Raw genomic sequence first — 20,453 nt, forward strand, 5'->3', positions numbered from 1 at the left:
ATGAAAATGAAAAAGTTCGAAAAAGTTAAAAAATACATAAAAAACTTGAGTGGACCCATTAGATTTAAAAAGGTGAACTACTAGTTGGTCCCTAGACTATAGGTAGGAAAATAAAAAATCATTTTATATTTAAAATTTATTACAGTAGTACAATGCAAGAATCTTTAAATTATATATTTTCTGTACGATCCTTAGGTTAATTTACTGCTTTCGTCTTTCGCATTTTGTTTTGGAACTGTAGCATTACTTAGCTTTTTGACATGTTTCGCCAACTTTTCCAGCAATCTGTCGGTAAGTTCTACTTTTTTATCTTTATTTTCTACTGTTTCATTACTATCTTCATCTTCTATGGTTACATCACTATCTTTATCATCTTCTACGGTTTTATTACTATCTTGATCTTCTACGGTCATATTACTATCCTCATCTTCTACGGTCATACTACTATTGTCCAATTTGTCATCCAACAAGTTTTTCAAGAGTATATTTTGTAAAGTGTTTTTATGAATGTGGTTTAGTGTATGATGTGTCTTCAGTTTTGCATATTCTATAGGTTTAATTAGAGTATTGAGTGGTTTATAAAGCACAAAAGAAGAAGCTTCAGTTATCTCTAAAGCCACCTAGAAAAATATTTAGATTTTAACATAAATATTACTAAGTATTTTGTTGACAAAATAATTCCTGCAGTACTACTTGAAACAAGAATAAAAAACCGCTAAATGTGGTAAAAATGAAGGGTTCCCACAATAGTCCAGCTACAAAAGGGCTGATGTGAATATTATGTGGAGCAAAAATGTATCTGAATTTTAATGGCAAATAAAAATATAGTTTTATTTTGAAAGATTTTTCCACACTATTTGTTAAATTTGAATTAAAACACTTAAACTGCAGGCTTTATCAAAGGTACTCTTTTGTGGCGAGTTTTACTTCAAATTTAGTAAATAATATGGAAAAACTTATATTTTTATTTTCCATCAAAATGAAAATATAGGTTTGGGCCACGTAATATTAAATTTATATCAGCTCTTTTTGGTAGTGGAATATTGCGTGTGACATATTTTTACCGCGTTCAGCGATTTTTTTAAGCAGGCAGCGCACTGAATCAGCATAGAGCAATCGGCTCGGAACGCTACGATCGGCGGACTGTACCCGCGCACTACTCGGTCACCTCGGCGGACTCGGCATGGGCAGTTTCGCACGTTTACTTTAATAAGTTACAGAGATGAGAACGAAGAGAAAATTTAGTATGATTTTTAATTTTAAATATTTTATTATACATTTTTGTAATCAGTATTTCAAAAGTTTTTAAATGAGGTGTCACATGATGTACTTTCCTATTTAAAAAAATCAAAGTTATGACTGTCACCTGAAGAATAATCAAGTAAAGTTCGAAACATTGATGCTATAATATTATTATACTATGATCATTTTAAAAATCGACCTGTCCGAACGTTTTGCTTATGTGCTAAAAATAAATAAGTTCATATAAATAAATAAAACTTATTCCAGCGCACTGTATAAGTTCAATAAAATTGGCACATTTTCAATTAATCAATTTTGAAGTATTAATAGATAAATATATGTATCTAGTACTAAGGGAACATCCATAAACTGGAAAAAGGGGGAGGGGGACTATTTCGTCGGTGTACGTCGTATATTTTTATTATTTGTGGTATTGTTTGGTATATTTAAATTTAATTTAATTTAAAAAGGTTTACGAATATAATTATACGAAAAGAATTTGTATTACTTTTATCGCATACTTTTCATTGCGTTTCATATTTCCTTTTTATCCGTCACAGTTATAATGTTACCATTGTAGCGTTTAAAAAACCAGTGAAAATATGATCTTTAGATTTGTATAGATTTTACAATCCCTCTCTAAGAAGTCCAAATTTTTTTATTCAGTTTTTTACTTAAATTCAGATTGCAAGGAATTTTCTAAAACCGCACCTGTATACATCTACGAAGTATTGCGCACATTTTAATGTGTTACAAGATTCCTGTTTATTTGAGACGCAAAAACAGAATTTGTAAGAAGTGCTGACAAAAGTACAGTTCTAATGCGTAGATGAACTTTCTAGAAGAAATGTTGAAAATCAATTTGATTGGTTTGTTTGAATTTGGTACAAAGATCGAAGCTCGTAATTGGCTCTGAAGAACGGAAGCCGGAAATTGCGTAGTGACAGGATCAAGGAATTTTGGCAGGAGACGGAGAAGAAAGCAGGCATTCTTACAATGGTAGTGAATCAGTAAACATCGATAGTCAGTAACCGGCTTTTTTGTGACGCAAAAAGAATTTCCAAGTAAATGGGATCTATCAAAGTTCTTCTGTGTTGTTGTTAAGTAGGTGTACCATCAGTTTGATGGTGTAGCAGTTCCTTTTTTGATGGTAAAAGTGTAATATACGCTTTGTAAAAATACTGCGTATGTATTTATGAAAGCCGGCATAGTACTAATATCGTAGTGATGAATTAAACCCAAGCCTCCCGTCTCCTGGATTAGAAAACCTATTTCCCGAGGTAAATAAGCAAATTTCTTTTGTTTTATGGTATTTTCATGGTATAATGGTATATGGTGCAATCAGTAATTTTCCATTGACATTTTCCCCTTCGAGTGACGTATGAACTACGTACGTGCTGTCAAGTGTCATGTCAAGTTTCACAATGGTGAAGTTTTGAATTTTAAGGTATAGTGACTTTTAATAATTATAAAATTCTCAAACTAATAACGTTAATTTCTTTCAACATAAAAAAATAAATCTTTTTGGAACTTAAAATACAAAAATGAAAAAGTAAATTGTTGAACAGAACAAAAAATAATTTTGCTTCCATCATTAAAATATTATTGTAAAGACATAATTGTAAGTTAATGTTAAAATCCTTTTTGAAACCTTTTGAAATAGTTAAAAATAAAAGATTTACGGAATGATATTTGACAGGTGACATAGTTGTTGTTATTTTCAATAATTAAGTACTACGAGGAGTAGTCAGTAATTCTTTAATGTAAACATTGTTCCCTGAATGAATATAAATTTTTGTTTTAATGCAAATGCTATAATATATGTCATAATTAGGTCAGTCAGTCAGTTATACAAGTCATAATTAAGTCAGATATCAAGTAATTTTTTATGTAATCTGAAAGTTTTGTTATCTCAAGGAATAATTTTTCAATAAATGCCATAACTGTGTATTTTGTCCTGTTTATTTACCGCTAACCTATTGGCAAAATTTTAACCACAAACTTTAAAAGCTTTTTAGAGTCAAATTTTAAGATGTTGGATGATCATAGAAAGTAAAACTCCTGGTAAGGCGCCCTAACAAAATATAGCCAGGATTTATATTTAACACCCCAGGATATCTGTAAGTACCCTTGTTTAAATTTTTGATAGTAGTAAATATTCCCTAATCCCTAACTTCTTCTTAACGAACTCACAACCTTAGCTCTCCAACCAAAACACGAGCCGCCGTAGCAAAGTAGTTTTTAGAAATATCCCCTAGTTTTCTCGACCCTTTTGTATTTAAGCAGTATCTAAATTTTCCAAGCTTTTATCTTCCCCCTTATTTCTAAGTGTTACAAAATGTCGCCCTAGAACGTGGGGCCGATTCATTTTTCTGCCTCTTTCAGTGTCCAGTTGTGCGCTACAAAATAGCACCCTCAGACGTGAGGCCAGTCTCTTTTCACCCCCCAGTCATATCGTTAAGTTGTTCCCAAGCAGTTTACATTTTTTTAGTTAGTCCCAACTGTTTTTCAACTTAATTTCCTCTCCTTGCCCCAGATTTGAGACCGATTCTACTATCACAACCAGTATCGCAACATAGTTTAGCCCAAGAGCCCCTACATTTTTTTAACGTTACGAAGTGGTATAGAATTTTCAATAGGATGTGTAAATATGTACTCATTGTAGTGTATTAACATTGTTTTTATGTATGTACTTATAGTAGATGTTAATACAGTACCCATGGTGAAAGCAATATTTAAATTTTTTTTAAAAAAAGTATTGATTGTATAGACAAGTAGTCTATATAAGTAACGTTGAACATTCCAATATTGAAACTATTGATAAAGTATAACATTTTAGTTGTATTTGTGCATTTATTCATAATTGATTAACAATTTTTTACAGAATAACTTGTTTTTGTGATTTTTTTTGTTCGTCATTTGAGTATATGTGTATAGTCTGTGTAGTTTCCGTTTGAGCTTTTACTCCCAATGTTGTCTAGTTGTCCCATTATTTTTTTTCTCAACTAATCTAGCTTTGTCAGTGTCATAAAGATACCAAAGGTTAGTTGGAGTCTGCCTGTGAAGTAGTTTGAGTGTATCCGTGAAGTAAAGTAGTTAGTCAGTCCAATTACTATTTGTCTTTCCCTTCTTGTACCAGAATAGATCACAAGTGTAATACTCGTGATAAAGGAAGTGTGCTTAGTTGTCTAGGAACACTCCCAATAGTTATCGGAACAAGAACCGTTGTTGGTGTTATCCCGTGTAAGCTCATTCGAGAAGCAAGTTTCAATATTGTTTGTGTTTGTCTATCCCTGTTTTGTCTGAAAATATTTGAGTCTGTTGTTTCCTGTTTGTTTTGTGTACCCTTGTGTTATTCCCTGTTAGTCCGTGTCAGTGGTGGAGTGTGAATTTTTTGACGAATAGTTTATTGACCCCTCTTTTGTTTATTGAGTGATTGCAGACCAAGAGCAGAAGTTGCAACAAAGTCAGTGAGGTTAGGATCTGGCTGCGTGAGAGTGCAAGTGAGGTTTGTGTTCGTTTGATAAATAGAAACGGTTTTTTGTCCGAAAGTCATACTTTCTACTATTCCCATTGGTCTTTCCCCTGTGTGTTGTTTTCACCCCAGTTTTAAAAATGAAGTCTACCCAAGTTAATGATCTGAAAACCGATGAGTTATCTTATGAACTTTTCATAAGAGGTTTTAATGTCCAAAATAAGACTGTTGAAGAAAAACGTAAGTTGTTGAGAGGTCAGTTAAGTAAAGAGACCATCTCATCTTCCATTGATTTGACTAAAAATGTAGTCGATCCTGATCAAGAGTTGCCTACAATCCAGTCAATATTAGCAGATTTGCAAAGTATTGCGCGGGCAATGAGTGCACAGTCATCAAAGGCTGACTTTGCTCGTTTCAAAACAAGGTCCAGTCATCTGGATTTCAGATTGGAAAATTTCTCTGATAATGTAGAAGAAGCTATAAAAGAAGTTATTGACAACTATAAGATGGATTTATTGATGTTGACTGGAGATGTCTTAGAAAAGGAAGAGACATCTGACAATGTGTCCGTCCCATCGACTAGTGGTACAACTTCAGTCCCCGTTGCCCCTATTAGTTCAGTTTCAGCCCCTATTATACAAATTTCAACTCCTGTTAGAGTTTCTGATTTAAATATCAAATTTAATGGTGAGAGTAAAGCCCTTCCCACATTTTTAGAAAAAGTAAGAGATTCTGCTAGATCCAGAAATATTTCTGATGATGTCCTGTTTAGATCAGCTTTTGAGTTATTCGACGGAAACGCTGCTATTTGGTATAGGAGTGTTGGAAATACAGTTAACAGTTGGAATGAGTTGGTAACCCTTCTCAAAACTGCTTTCCTACCCCCAGATTATAATGATAATCTCCTTGATGAAATTAAAGGTCGAAAACAAAAAAAGTCTGAGTCAATCACTATTTATTCCGCAATCATGGAGAATCTCTTTAAACGTTTAGAAGAGTACCCGTCTGAAGCCCAACGAGTAAAGATTTTAAGAAAAAATATTTTGGTGGATTATATTCCACTCGTAGCCCTTCAAGATTTTCCCACTGTCGAAATGTTAGTCATAACTGTTAAACGTTTGGAGCAAAATGTTTTGCCCGTGCTTCAAACTACAAAAGGTCTTGCTGGTATTTCATTAGAGGATTCAGAAAAACCCCAAGAGAAGCTTCAGGTACTTGATAAACAAGACAAGCCTGATAACCCCAAAGGAGACAAACGAGAAAAGCAAGATCGTCCCTTTAAGAAATCCAAGTCTACGCAGACAAATGAGAGACCCAATCCTCCAGTAGATACTGATGAAAGACATCAGTCTTCTTCTTCTTATCCACCAGAAAGACATCAGTCTTCTTCTTCTTATCCACCCCACAGAAATCAGTCTTCTTATCCACCTCCGTTGATGCAATCCCCTCCCTATCGACCGTATGGAAATCAGTCTTCTTCTTATCAACCTCATTCAATGCAACCCCCTCCACAACCCTACCAAACACATGACAACCCTAGAAAAATTATTTTTTGTTTTACTTGTGGTAAGCCCAACCACATTTCTCGCAATTGTACAAACAGAGAAATGTCTTGTTCTCGTTGTGGTAATAAAGGAGTGAGAACGTCCTCCTGTATGTGTCAAAAAAACTAGGTAGTGTGCAGCCAGTCGGCAGTTGCACTCAATATAGAGTTAAGCCCGACAAATTCCCCCAAAACATACTTAACCCTCTTTTTGAAAAGAAAGGTTGTGACAGTCGTCCTCATGTTAGTATTTCTATCTTTTCTAAAAACTTTGTCGCCCTCTTAGACAGTGGTTGCACCACATCCGTAGTAGGTGCCGCTGGAGTTAAATTTTTGGATTCCCAAGGAATTAAATATAATTCTACCCCCTGTAAACACGTCTGCTTAGCAGATGGTTCTCAAAAATCAGTTGTTGGTACTATTGATCTTCCAATTGAGGCTGATGGTGTTTCCCAAGTAGTGAAATTTCTTGTCGTACCCTCCGTTCCCCATAGTTTTATTTTGGGAAGTAACTTTATGCATAAATTTTCAGTGTTCTTGAATTTTAGAGATGGAACATGGCATTCTTCCCAAAAGGAAGAGAAAACAGAAACTTTGTATTCTGTAGACTCATTTTCTCCCACTGAAAAAAATTTAGTAGATTCCACAGTCGCTTCTTTTGAGGAAATTTCTAGTTCCAAGTACATTGGAAGAACCAATAAAATTGAAATGGTTATTGACACTGGTGATGCAAAACCATTTAAGAAAAGACAATATCCTTTATCCCCATACATGAATAAAATACTACATGAAGAGTTAGACGATATGTTACGATTAGGAGTAATCGAACCAGCCCAATCCCCATGGTCAAGTCCTGTATTATTAGTAAAGAAAAAGTCGGGTGAATATAGGTTTTGTTTTGATGGTCGTTCATTGAATGAAGTCACTGTTCATGATACTTATCCTTTACCCCAAATAGACAGAATTCTTTCGTTGCTTAGAGGAGCTAAATGCATTAGCTCCATTGATTTAAGAAAAGCCTTTTGGCAAATCCCGCTGCATCCTGACTCTAGGAAAAAGACAGCCTTTAATGTTTCTGGTAGAGGTTCCTTTCAATTCACTTCTGTTCCCTTTGGTTTGTGTAATAGTGCACAGATTCAACAAAGATTAGTTGATGCTATCTTTGGCCCTGAATTTGAACCCTATATATTCTGTTATTTAGATGACATCATAGTGTGTACCCCATCTTTTGAAGAACATATCCGATTGTTGAAAATTATAAGAGATAAACTGAAAGAAGCAAACTTGACCATTAACATCGATAAATGTGATTTTTTTAAATCTGAATTGAAGTATCTTGGTTATGTAGTTGGTAACAATTCCCTTAAAGCAGATCCTGAAAAAATCTTAGCTATGGTTAATTATCCCAGGCCATCTAATTCTACTGAAATTAAAAGATTTATAGGTATGTGTTCCTGGTATCGTCGTTTCATTAGAGATTTTTCCAGTTTAGCCTCCCCTATTAATGACCTCCTTAAAGGTCATAGAAAGAAAAAACAACCAGTAGTTTGGACTAGTGAAGCTGAAAAAGCTTTTTTGAAAATTAAAGAACTCCTAATTTCTGCCCCTATCTTAGCCCAACCCAATTTCGAACTTCCCTTTGTTGTGCAATGTGATGCATCTGACACTGGTCTTGGTGGTGTCTTGACTCAAACTATTGATGGTGAAGAAAAAGTTATAGCTTATGCAAGTAGGTCCCTTTCCCGAGCTGAAAGAAATTATTCAGTTACAGAGCGAGAATGTCTCGCAGTGATCTTCGCTATCGAGAAATTTCGAGGTTATATTGAAGGAGTTAAGTTTTCGGTCATTACTGACCACCATTCACTTCTCTGGTTGAATAAACTGTCCAATCCTACAGGCAAATTAGCCAGGTGGGCTATGTGCCTAAGACAACATACCTTCGATTTGATTCATAGAAAAGGAACATCCCATTTAGTCCCTGATGCTTTATCTCGAGCTCATACCAATGATACACCCAAAGATGCCCAAAAAGTTGATTATCTAGAAATAGATCTTGACAGAATAGACCCTTGGTTCGATGATTTAAGATCAAAGATACTCCGTTCCCCTGGTGATTTTCCACAATGGAAAGTGGAAAATGATTTCATTTACAAGTATGCCCCATCCCCCAATTCTTTCAAGACTAATGATATTGAATGGAAAATTTTAGTTCCCAAACCCCAAAGATTAGAAGTAATGCAATCTTGTCATGAGCCACCTACGTGTGCTCACTTTGGATTCTATAAAACTTTGTCCCGTATTCAAGAAAGGTACTATTGGCCCAAAATGCGTTGTGATGTGCTTAAGTTTGTCAGATCATGTAAAGTTTGTGGTGCTCAGAAAACACCAAATCATGCTCCTTTAGGTAAAATGGGTAAGCAGAGAGAAGCCCAATTCCCCTGGCAAATAGTTGCCATTGATCTGATAGGTCCCTTTGTTCGTTCTAAAAAAGGTTATACATGGTTATTAGTGGTTGCTGATTGGTTTAGTAAACATACCTTAGTCCATCCTTTGAGGAAGGCTACGGCTAAGAGTATTACTGAATTTTTGGAAGATAATGTCTTCCTGATGTTTGGTGTTCCCCAGTATGTTATTTGTGATAATGCCTCAAATCTGAACAACCCTCTTCTAATTAATCTCTGTAGTAGGTATAATGTTCAGAAAGTATGGTTTAGCCCCGTGTATGCACCACAATGTAATTTTGTGGAGAGAAATAATAAAACCATTGGAACAGCAATCCGTATGTATATAAAAGACCACGTAGACTGGGACAAGAATTTAGCAAAGATCAGACAAGCTATTAATACCGCAAAGCACGAAGTAACTGGATACACCCCAGCTTTCCTTAATTATGGCCGTCATGTTCCCCTGAGTGGAAACTACTATGGTGTTGATCAAAACGATCAACGGAAGCAAGATCTAGAAATTATTCCTGGTAACCGTGATATGTATGCTTCAGAAGTAAAAGGATTAAGTCAAGTCTTCGAAAAGGTCAGGGCTAATCTTCGAAAAGGATATGAACGTAACGCTAGAAGTTACAACTTACGAAGAAGAGAAGTCCAATTCCAAGTAGGAGATAGAGTATGGAAAATGAATAAAGTCCTGTCTAATGCTGCTAACAAGTTTATGTCTAAACTAGCACCGAGGTACATTGAAGCTACAGTCCGTGAAAAGTTGTCACCAGTGGTGTATCGTCTATCTGATTTAAATGGTTCTGATCTTGGTAAATGGCATGTTAAAGACTTAAAACGTTTTGTATGTGATGAAGATAATATGTCATCCCCTTAGTCCTGATCCCCTATTCCCTGTTCCCCCTGTATTGTTCTTCAGTTCCCTTAGTCTTGATAAGAAGTTGATATTCTCTTTGATTTTGGTATGTCGTCTTTTGGTCCCTGTTGTTGTCGTATACCCCCTTGTATGAATTTGTTGTGATTTGGCCCTTGTTGTTGTTGTATCCCCCTTTGTTAGTCTTCTTTTATTTTAGTCTAGTTGTTGAAGTGAGTATATTCCCTGTGAGACGTTTAACATAAAGTTACCGATCTCGACTTGAGACAAATGTTAAGATTACGTTGTCTCATTGAGGTATTTAGAATGGAGATTCTAAATCCTCATTTTTGCTGAACCGTTGCCAACAAAATTCCCTGAAACTCGCTAGGCGTTTAGTGGAGTTTAGGCAGATGCCTATCTGCTGAGCCTAGAGCTCAAATGATTTTTTTAGTTCTCGAAAACCGCTCGCGGTTAGGCAACGAGGTGACAAGGCTGTGCCTGCCCTGATATTTCACTTGTGTTACTGTTGTGGATGTCAGCGAGGTCCACACAGGGCACAATGTTAGCTTCTTCCCCAAGGCACAGAAACTCTTGTCACCTACAGTTCATTTTAGAGTCATTACACATTTCAGTCTACTCGACTTTAAAGAGTCTGGCGATCGATGGTACGCTAGCCCAATCCCTAACGTTTGTTTGTTTAATTTAATCCCCACTAGCCATCATCTAAAAAAATTTTGATGTGATTGTTTAGCCTCACTCAAGGAGTCATGGTTGATTTTTGTTTGGTTTATCGAAAACTGGATAGCTATCCGAGCTTTCTCTTTTCGGAGGAGGCTGTGTAGCGTTTAAAAAACCAGTGAAAATATGATCTTTAGATTTGTATAGATTTTACAATCCCTCTCTAAGAAGTCCAAATTTTTTTATTCAGTTTTTTACTTAAATTCAGATTGCAAGGAATTTTCTAAAACCGCACCTGTATACATCTACGAAGTATTGCGCACATTTCAATGTGTTACAAGATTCCTGTTTATTTGAGACGCAAAAACAGAATTTGTAAGAAGTGCTGACAAAAGTACAGTTCTAATGCGTAGATGAACTTTCTAGAAGAAATGTTGAAAATCAATTTGATTGGTTTGTTTGAATTTGGTACAAAGATCGAAGCTCGTAATTGGCTCTGAAGAACGGAAGCCGGAAATTGCGTAGTGACAGGATCAAGGAATTTTGGCAGGAGACGGAGAAGAAAGCAGGCATTCTTACAATGGTAGTGAATCAGTAAACATCGATAGTCAGTAACCGGCTTTTTTGTGACGCAAAAAGAATTTCCAAGTAAATGGGATCTATCAAAGTTCTTCTGTGTTGTTGTTAAGTAGGTGTACCATCAGTTTGATGGTGTAGCAGTTCCTTTTTTGATGGTAAAAGTGTAATATACGCTTTGTAAAAATACTGCGTATGTATTTATGAAAGCCGGCATAGTACTAATATCGTAGTGATGAATTAAACCCAAGCCTCCCGTCTCCTGGATTAGAAAACCTATTTCCCGAGGTAAATAAGCAAATTTCTTTTGTTTTATGGTATTTTCATGGTATAATGGTATATGGTGCAATCAGTAATTTTCCATTGACATTTTCCCCTTCGAGTGACGTATGAACTACGTACGTGCTGTCAAGTGTCATGTCAAGTTTCACAATGGTGAAGTTTTGAATTTTAAGGTATAGTGACTTTTAATAATTATAAAATTCTCAAACTAATAACGTTAATTTCTTTCAACATAAAAAAATAAATCTTTTTGGAACTTAAAATACAAAAATGAAAAAGTAAATTGTTGAACAGAACAAAAAATAATTTTGCTTCCATCATTAAAATATTATTGTAAAGACATAATTGTAAGTTAATGTTAAAATCCTTTTTGAAACCTTTTGAAATAGTTAAAAATAAAAGATTTACGGAATGATATTTGACAGGTGACATAGTTGTTGTTATTTTCAATAATTAAGTACTACGAGGAGTAGTCAGTAATTCTTTAATGTAAACATTGTTCCCTGAATGAATATAAATTTTTGTTTTAATGCAAATGCTATAATATATGTCATAATTAGGTCAGTCAGTCAGTTATACAAGTCATAATTAAGTCAGATATCAAATCCTCAATGCAATAATATTATTGTTTATCTTTTGGTGCACCATAACCTATGTTCAGAAAAGTAGATGTATTTTTTTACAGGTAATTTTTTATGTAATCTGAAAGTTTTGTTATCTCAAGGAATAATTTTTCAATAAATGCCATAACTGTGTATTTTGTCCTGTTTATTTACCGCTAACCTATTGGCAAAATTTTAACCACAAACTTTAAAAGCTTTTTAGAGTCAAATTTTAAGATGTTGGATGATCATAGAAAGTAAAACTCCTGGTAAGGCGCCCTAACAAAATATAGCCAGGATTTATATTTAACACCCCAGGATATCTGTAAGTACCCTTGTTTAAATTTTTGATAGTAGTAAATATTCCCTAATCCCTAACTTCTTCTTAACGAACTCACAACCTTAGCTCTCCAACCAAAACACGAGCCGCCGTAGCAAAGTAGTTTTTAGAAATATCCCCTAGTTTTCTCGACCCTTTTGTATTTAAGCAGTATCTAAATTTTCCAAGCTTTTATCTTCCCCCTTATTTCTAAGTGCTACACCATATAGAACTTTTGTACCGAATACCAAACAATAAATATTGTTCCTTGAGTTTAAACAAACGGTTCTATAAAGAAAAACGTCTGGCATCAATAAATATTAAGCTGTTGTCCATTTATTTACTGAATATTCTGTGTAAAACAATTCTCAAAAAAATGAATAGAAATAAAATATTCCATTCTATTTAGTTAGTACATAGTATTTATACTTATGAAAGAAATGGCGTTGAAATCAAAACAACATAAGTATCAAGATTTATATGATGCAGTTAATAAAGCATAGGAATTCCGATAATAAAATTTGTTGTCTTTTGTCCAAATAAAGTTAAATAGTTGTGCAGTGAATTAAGAAAAAAATTACGCGGATACTAATGAGTTATATAATATAGTATGATAAAAGTGATCCAAATAATGGCATAACCCAGACATCCAAAGCGAAAGTTATCCTCCAACACCAAATTGTTCTATATGGTCCACATAATGTTCAGAAAAAAGTCACACCATTTTGAGCGTCGGGTTTGGGGGGTGGGGAGAGGGGTGAGAAATCGGTAAATTCGTAGTTTTTTAGGTTTTTCGTCAATATTTCTAAAACTATGCGGTTTAGCATGAACCACCTTCTATACAAAAATGTTCTACATTCTTCTAAAATGAACAGTTCCAAAGTTACGGAGGTAGTATAGTGTAATTGGTCCAAAAAAACGCCTAACCCAGACATCCAAAATAAAAGTTTTCCTCCAACACCAAATTGTTCTATATGGTCCACATATTGTTCAGTAAAAAGTTACATCATTTTGAGCGTCCGGTTTGGGGAGGGAGATGGGAGAGAAGTCGGTAAATTAGTAGTTTTTTTAAGTTTTTCGTCAATAGTTCTAAAATTATGCTTTAGCGTAAACAATGTTCTATACAAAAATTTTCTACATAAAATTTAAAACAAAAAAGGTTGTATACATAATTGTTATAAAATCAACGGTTCCAGAGTTACGGAAGGTGAAAAGTGGAGGTTTTCGATACTTTTTATATTATTTGGACAATTGATGATCATTTTAGGTGGTGAACATACCATCGGCCACTGAAATAGCAAATTTTATTTACAAAAAAATTTCTTTCATCAGTAATAATATTAAAAATTGCCCAAAAATATAAAAAATATCGAAAACCTCCACTTTTCACCCTCCGTAACTCTGGAACCGTTGATTTTATAACAATTATGTATTGGACCTTCTTTTGTTTTAAATTTTATGTAGAAAATTTGAGTATAGAACATAATTTACGCTAAAGCATAGTTTTAGAAATATTGACGAAAAACATAACACAACTACTAATTTACCAACGTCTCCCCCCCCCCCTCCAAACCGGACGCTCAAATTGGTGTAACTTTTTACTGAACAATATGTGGGACCATATAGAACAATTTTGTGTTGGAGGAAAACTTTTACTTTGGATATCTAGGTTAGGCCTTTTTTGGACCAATTATAATATAATATCTCCGTAACTTTGGAACCGTTCATTTTAGAAGGATTATGCATAGGGCCTTTTTTATTTCTATTTCAAATTTTATGTGGAATACTTTTGTATGGAAGGTTGTTCATGCTAAACTGCATAGTTTTAGAAATATTGACGAAAAACGTAAAAAAACTACGAATTTACCGATTTCTCTCCCCTCTCCCCCCCAAACGGGATGCTCAAAATGTTGCGACTTTTTTCTGAACATTATGTGAAATAGCATAATACCAGACAAAAAAGTGAAACTGTAGAATTATTTGAAAAAAAGCCAGGGTCTCTTCAGAATCAACAATAATTTTTTTGCTTATCAACCACTACAAGTGAAAAAGCATTACTAACAAGCTATGGTATTGCACATTGCACATCGCATTGCAAGAACCAGCAACAATTGCTGTATGTGGCTGGAAAGATTTGCATCAACCTAGAGCTGTTAAGATTTTTTTGAAAATCTTGTAATATTTACAATCTGTTCTTAACTAAGACCAATGGGTAAATTATTTGACAGAAATTTAAAATTTGACCTATAGAGGGAGATCCAGTGATCACCCTCTTTATAAAAATTAAATTAAAACAAGTTAAAATAAGTTTAAGTATCAGAAATTATTCGAATCTTCTTGCTAGGTCCACTTTTTGAATCTCTTCAACCGTCGTAGGTCATTATGTTCATCAATGAGGTTATTGGCTAACTCGTTTGGATGAGATGCTAGTCTCTTGGAATATTTTTTGTAATATTCTGTTATTACTGTTTTTATGGATGCCACATTGAGGTCTTGCTCTATCACATAGTTTGGCACGTACCAAAAAGCATTCAACATTGTTCTAAGGACTTTGTTCTAGGTTTCTTTGACTGGTTGTGCCACAAAGTTGGATAACATACGTTCACACTGGTTTTAATATAGCTTTATATATCAGCAGTTGTTTTTAAGAGATAGTTGGGATTTGCGACCGATGATGCAGTACATTTTTCGAAACTTGATTCCTAGTTGTTTTCTTTTTGTGAAAATGTGCTTTTGCCAAGTTAAGCTCCTATCAAGGTGGATTCCAAGGTACTTAACTCTATCGGTTAGTGGGAGTTGTTTTTCGTTCAGAGTTACAGATGGACATATTTGTTTTTCCAAGAAGACAAAATTTATAAGAATATTGAAAACTCAAAGAAATCCCGCGAATCTTCTAATAAACGGATTCAATATCGAACGAGTTGGCAAATATGCCTATGTTGGAATAATTATTAACTCCACAAATGATTACTTCGGGGAAATCAAAATCAGAATAGAAAAGGCTAGAGTAAATTTCAACAAAATTAGAAGAGTGTTAGTTAGGTTTGCTATGCAATGGAAGCTTGGACCAAGAATGCCACCTTTACGAAAAAACTAAAACCCTTCGAGTTCTGGGTGTATATAAAAATTCTGAAAGTATCGTGGACAGAACACGTCAAATTAAAAGAGGTTCTGCGAAATATGAATAAAGAAACGAAAATTTTAAATGCAATCAAAACAAGAAAATTGGAATATCTCGGAACTCTTGCACATAAATAGAGATATGTACAACTTGTACCAACTAATTATTCAAGGAAAGAAAAGCATAAGGAGACGTAGAATATTATGAATGCACAACCTGAGAGAATCGTACGGATGTACACCATATGTACCTTTCAGAGCAGCCATCTCTAAATTCCGAATAGCGGAAGATTGCACTTAAAGAAGAAGAAGAAGAAGAAGAAGAAGACACATACGTAAATATTAGTTTACATAATAGATTGGAGAAAATAACTAGCATTATGCATAAATAGTTTTTCTACGAGCGTGCAAAAATGTCTACTTTCGCGCACGCATTTTAGTTTAGAAAGTTTCACTTTTCCACACGCGTGTTACTTTTCCGCACGCGGTTTTTACTTTTCCGCACGCGTGTTAATTTAGATATGTTAATATGGCCTTAAAGTAATTATAATACATGCAATAAACTAATATTTAGATATTATTTACTAATTTATTTCAAATATATCTTTTTTGTGTTCCTGTTTTAATGAAATTAACGCGACAATTCGATGAAATAAAATTATTTTGACATAATATTCGACAGTCAAATCGGTACACAATAACAGTCCTTTTGGATCATCGTCATGGAAACCAAGATCATCGTCATGCTAACTAATTATATTGAAAGTTTGGTTTTGACAACCTTCTCAAAGAATTAATTTGTGTATGTATTTTCATATTAATTAAATTAATTGATTAAGATTTGGTAGTTTTTTAAAGACTCTTAGAAAAAATATTGTTCCTAACTCTTGCAGAAAGTCTCTTTTCTGCACTCGACTGCTTGCCGAACTCCCGCTTCGCGTCGAACTCCGCAAACTGCAGTCGCGTGCGGAAAAGTATGACTTTCTGCACTTGTTAGGAAAATAACTATTTTGTCACCTTTTACCGCTAATAATTCTCAAAATGTTCAGGAAAAATTAACTAACTATTAAAGGCTTAGGAAAAGATAATAACTTACCGCAGAAAATAGAATAAAATATAAGATCTTCATATTTACTGGTCAATGTCCAATCAAATCATAAAATATCAACTATCGTTCCAACATCATCTTAAATAAAATTATTGCGTAAACTAGCGTGATAAACTTTATAATTAATGCATTGTTCTTTTAAATTACTGATAATTTTTTTATAAATCGTTTCAAAATATAAGATTGTATACCCTTAAACCATTGCATACGACTTATAAAACTGTTAAAGCATAAAAACTAAATTATCCAGTTGCTACTTTAAACAGTTCTATAAGTCACATGAAAACGGCGGGCTCGTTGGAAAAAATATTCCCATGAGATTTTTTTGCATAATCACATTCGTGAGACTGTAACGGTCACGTTACGTGCTCTTTTCTTATTTGCTCTAAAAATTAGCTCTTTAATTATTTTTATAATTATTTTCTCTCGGTCTCTCATTTAAATTCTCTAATTTCTCGTATAGGACTACTGAGGTGACGTCATACCTCGGTGATGGAACGTACTATGTACGCCACCTATCGAGAATTATTTCGTGTTCTGAGAGAGTTTGACGTTTACCTTGGCGGAGAAGCGCCTCTCGTTCTTTACTTGACTGTTGGCTGTTGTGTCGAATAGAGGTACCATATAGAATGGCGGATGATTTCATCCAACTTATTTTATAACACCAAGCAATTTAAAGTAAAGTAAAAAGTTACCACCAAGGATTGTCTGGAGTGAGGAGACATGTGAGTGACAACTCCTGTTGGAGTCTAAACAGGAATCATTCGTCATTTGGGAGAAACCCTACCATGAAGTCGTAGACCTTATTTGACCACCTAGGGAAACCACTACAGCCACAGTCAAGTCATCATGGGAGTATGTCTAATTGGGAGCAAGCTATGGGAGCGTTCCAGCTCAGTTTTCGTCTTGGCACCTGGGCCTACAGGAGTCATGGGGTCGCACCATCCTGGTGCATCATTTTCTAGGATGCAACCGCAACCTTTTTAGGAATCATTGGGATTCGTTTGGGAACAATTAGTGTGTTTTAGTAACTATTGGTTTTTTTTTTACATTTCAGACTCTCGGTTTAATGCACTATGTTAATTAATTTTTTTCCAGATTTAGTTTACCTCTGGTTTTTTTTTAATATGACATATTTATATATTATTGTATTTGGTTCCCAAACTTTTTATCTACGGTAACTTCTTGTGCACAGGAATAAGCCTAGAGAAAATTAGGTTTTTAATACTTTATTATTGCTTTGATATTGGTTTATGTAATTCGGGTAAATTTATTTTGTAATATTACTTGCTTGTTTCCCAAATATTTTATTGTTATTCGCTTTATTCCATTTGTTCGGATAATTTAGGTCATCGTCGGTATTTATCTCAACTCCATTTCTATTTCATTCATAGTATACTTAACTTACTTACTTCATTATTGTATTTTCCCTTAGTGAGGCTTGGGCCTATTTATTTGTATTATTTTCATCTTTGTCGGTTTCATTTAGTTGTACGTAGCAAGCGTACTATAACCATTTGGTAAAGAGGACTCATGTGAGTTGTACCCTATATGTAAGTAAGAGGTACTTATACATGTAAGTAAGTAAGTAAGTAAGTAAGGTATGCTTTATTGTCAAAAAATTTTAACAATTTGTGGACAAAGCTTATACAAAATAAAAAATACAATAAAAACAAAAAATAGTAAAAAACTACAAACAAAACAAAAACAGAAACAGACACCAAGTAAATGGCGTGAGTTATACTACTTAATATAATTTTATTATAATTTTACAGTTATTAAGTACACATTAAAAAATTAAAAAATTAATTAATTAATTAATTGTAATTGTAATGATTACATGTAATTTGTAACAGATTAGTTATTGTAGTTAGCACAAATATAACTTTTGTATAACTTTTGTCATGTTAGAGTCACAGGATATGCACTTTGTGTAACTCAGGAATTGTCAAAAATCTAGTAGTAATTTTAATAAATGTTTATTTATTTTTTATATCATGAATTTTATTATTCCTTTATGTTCATTATTACAGGTTTGATATTTAATATTTGACAGCAGTATAAGATACCTGGGAGAATGATCGAAGATCATTTTCATGGCGCCCATGATTTGTTAGATTTATTTATCTTGTTCGTCTTTAGAAATTATTCATCTTCATTCCTCTTCAGTACATTATTCTTATTTTATTAGTTCACCTTTTAGTCATCATTACTATCCACTTAGAGCTACTGTTCTTCGACAGGCATGCAAACGAGCAGTATCCATCCTTGAGTGTCAAGTTGTTCTCTTGCATCTCTTGCTAGCCAACTCTATTCAGTTTGCCTCTGTCTCTTCCCACTTCCACTTCTATCCCTTCTAATCCCCCTTTCTTCAGTACCACTGCAAAGTAGTATTTTTTCCTACTTTGGCTTCAACGCTGAAGCCCCTTCATTTTTATTTTCATAAGAGCCACAACTATCTAGTTACCTAGTTTCATTCTTTTTTTTTCTTACTTCTGTTGGAGTATATCTTTCTCTTTACTTTCACTCCAACAGAAGTTTTCTTCTTTTTGCTACAAGACACCCTAGAATAAGGTTCAAGAAGTCGCCCACGCGAAAAATGGTCCAATTTTTTTTAACAATTTTTTTAAACCAAATTGCAAAAATCAATATTTTCGTCCCCGAGAATTTTTTTTATTTTTCGGACCATTTGGAGAGAAAATGTCTCTTATAATTTTCCTCTAAAGTTGATCTTGTTCGAGTTATAAGCAATTTAATTTTTTTTTTATTTAAATTTGTGTGTCTCGGCAGCAATGGCCATTGACACAAACAATATTGGTTATACAATAATTAATTACAATAAGGACTTAAAACTAATTATTATAACAGTTAATTTCTAAATCTTAAATAACATTAGGTAAAAATTATGAAGAAAAAAATGGATATACAATCATTGGATACTATAGAGACGTACAACTAATTATAAAATTGCTTCGGTCTTCTTGGGATACTTCGGACGTTGTTTAGTCATAGTAGCAGTTGCATATCAACTAGTAAGATAACTGGAAGAATTGTGTCCAGACATGGTGTTGCTAGCAGTGGGGGAACATTGATTTAAATTGTTACTCATGTAGCCAAAAGTAACTTGAATTTGTTTATATTAACGCTTTGGATGTCTGGAAATAAGTGATAACCTTGGATACATCACTGCAATACTGGTTGCCTAACCGTTGGCGTCCGTTGGGATGGGATAGCAACAGTGAAAAACTATTGACAGTTTGACACTGAATGTGTTTAAGTTGGAAGATTATTAAGTGAAACATCTCTTACTGACCGAAGTTACAGCTTGTTCTTGATGATTACCACGTAACACAATAATTGTTGTTAGTCACTATTTGAGCGAAAACTAATTTTGATAACTAGTATTTACAGTAATAATTACAAATTTCGACAACAATTTACAGATCGATACATACACGTTCTGACGTTAGTTTGACAGTCCAATTTAATTTTTTTTTTATTTATTTAGCTTATGCCTCGACAATTAATGGCCATTGGCATGGTAGGTACGGTAATTTTGAACAGTTAGGTACCTAGTGTCATGTGTATTGTGTGTGTTGAGTAAGTGTCTTGTTACTTTGCAAAGTCGACGTCATTGCCTTCTCAAAGAGACGCTAATTGTATCCGAACGTCTGCGGTCCCTCCGGTGAGTACCGATCCCACAAAGACAGGAACTATATTCATTTATTAATTTATAATAAATGAAAAATTTCTGGCCCTGGTGAGATTCGAACCTACAACCTTTCGGATTTTTTCGATCCAAAGGCAGGCGCTCTTACCACTGAGCCACGGTGGGGGTTCAATTTAAAATTTGAAAATCGCGAAAATGACCGTTTTTAAGACTTAATAACTCGGTTAAAAATGATTATTATGAAAGTCAGAAAGTGACTAAGTCAAATTTAAAGCCCCCTCTTCATGATCCTAAAGAAATTTGTGTCATTAATTTATTACTAAGCTGTTATTTTGAATTATTAATAATGAGTGGTAAGATCGTATTGACGCGGCTGTAAATGTGAGTGCGAGTGAGATTCGTCATTGGACTGCCTGAATGGCATCTTTTTCGCACTAATCATGGACGGCCGCCTAATACTTGCATGGCGCTCATTATTTTTACTTAAAAATAACAGCTTAGTAATCAAATAATGACAAAAATTTCTTCAGGA

The 20,453-nt window shown here is 34.1% G+C and overlaps 1 protein-coding gene across 1 annotated transcript; it reads right to left on the reverse strand.

The window, feature by feature from the left end:
- Nucleotides 1-121: 121 nt before the first annotated feature.
- On the reverse strand, nt 122-16,406 carry LOC114339038 (uncharacterized). The gene is made up of 2 exons (XM_028289663.2): nt 16,240-16,406; nt 122-620 (listed from the first exon to the last, which is right to left on the reverse strand). Exons 1-2 carry the CDS (start codon nt 16,270-16,272, stop codon nt 192-194), a joined length of 462 nt encoding a protein of 153 aa, XP_028145464.1. The 5' UTR covers nt 16,273-16,406; the 3' UTR covers nt 122-191.
- Nucleotides 16,407-20,453: the final 4,047 nt, after the last annotated feature.

The sequence above is a fragment of the Diabrotica virgifera genome, chromosome 5 (assembly GCF_917563875.1).
Source record: "Diabrotica virgifera virgifera chromosome 5, PGI_DIABVI_V3a".
Classification (NCBI taxonomy): domain Eukaryota; kingdom Metazoa; phylum Arthropoda; class Insecta; order Coleoptera; family Chrysomelidae; genus Diabrotica; species Diabrotica virgifera.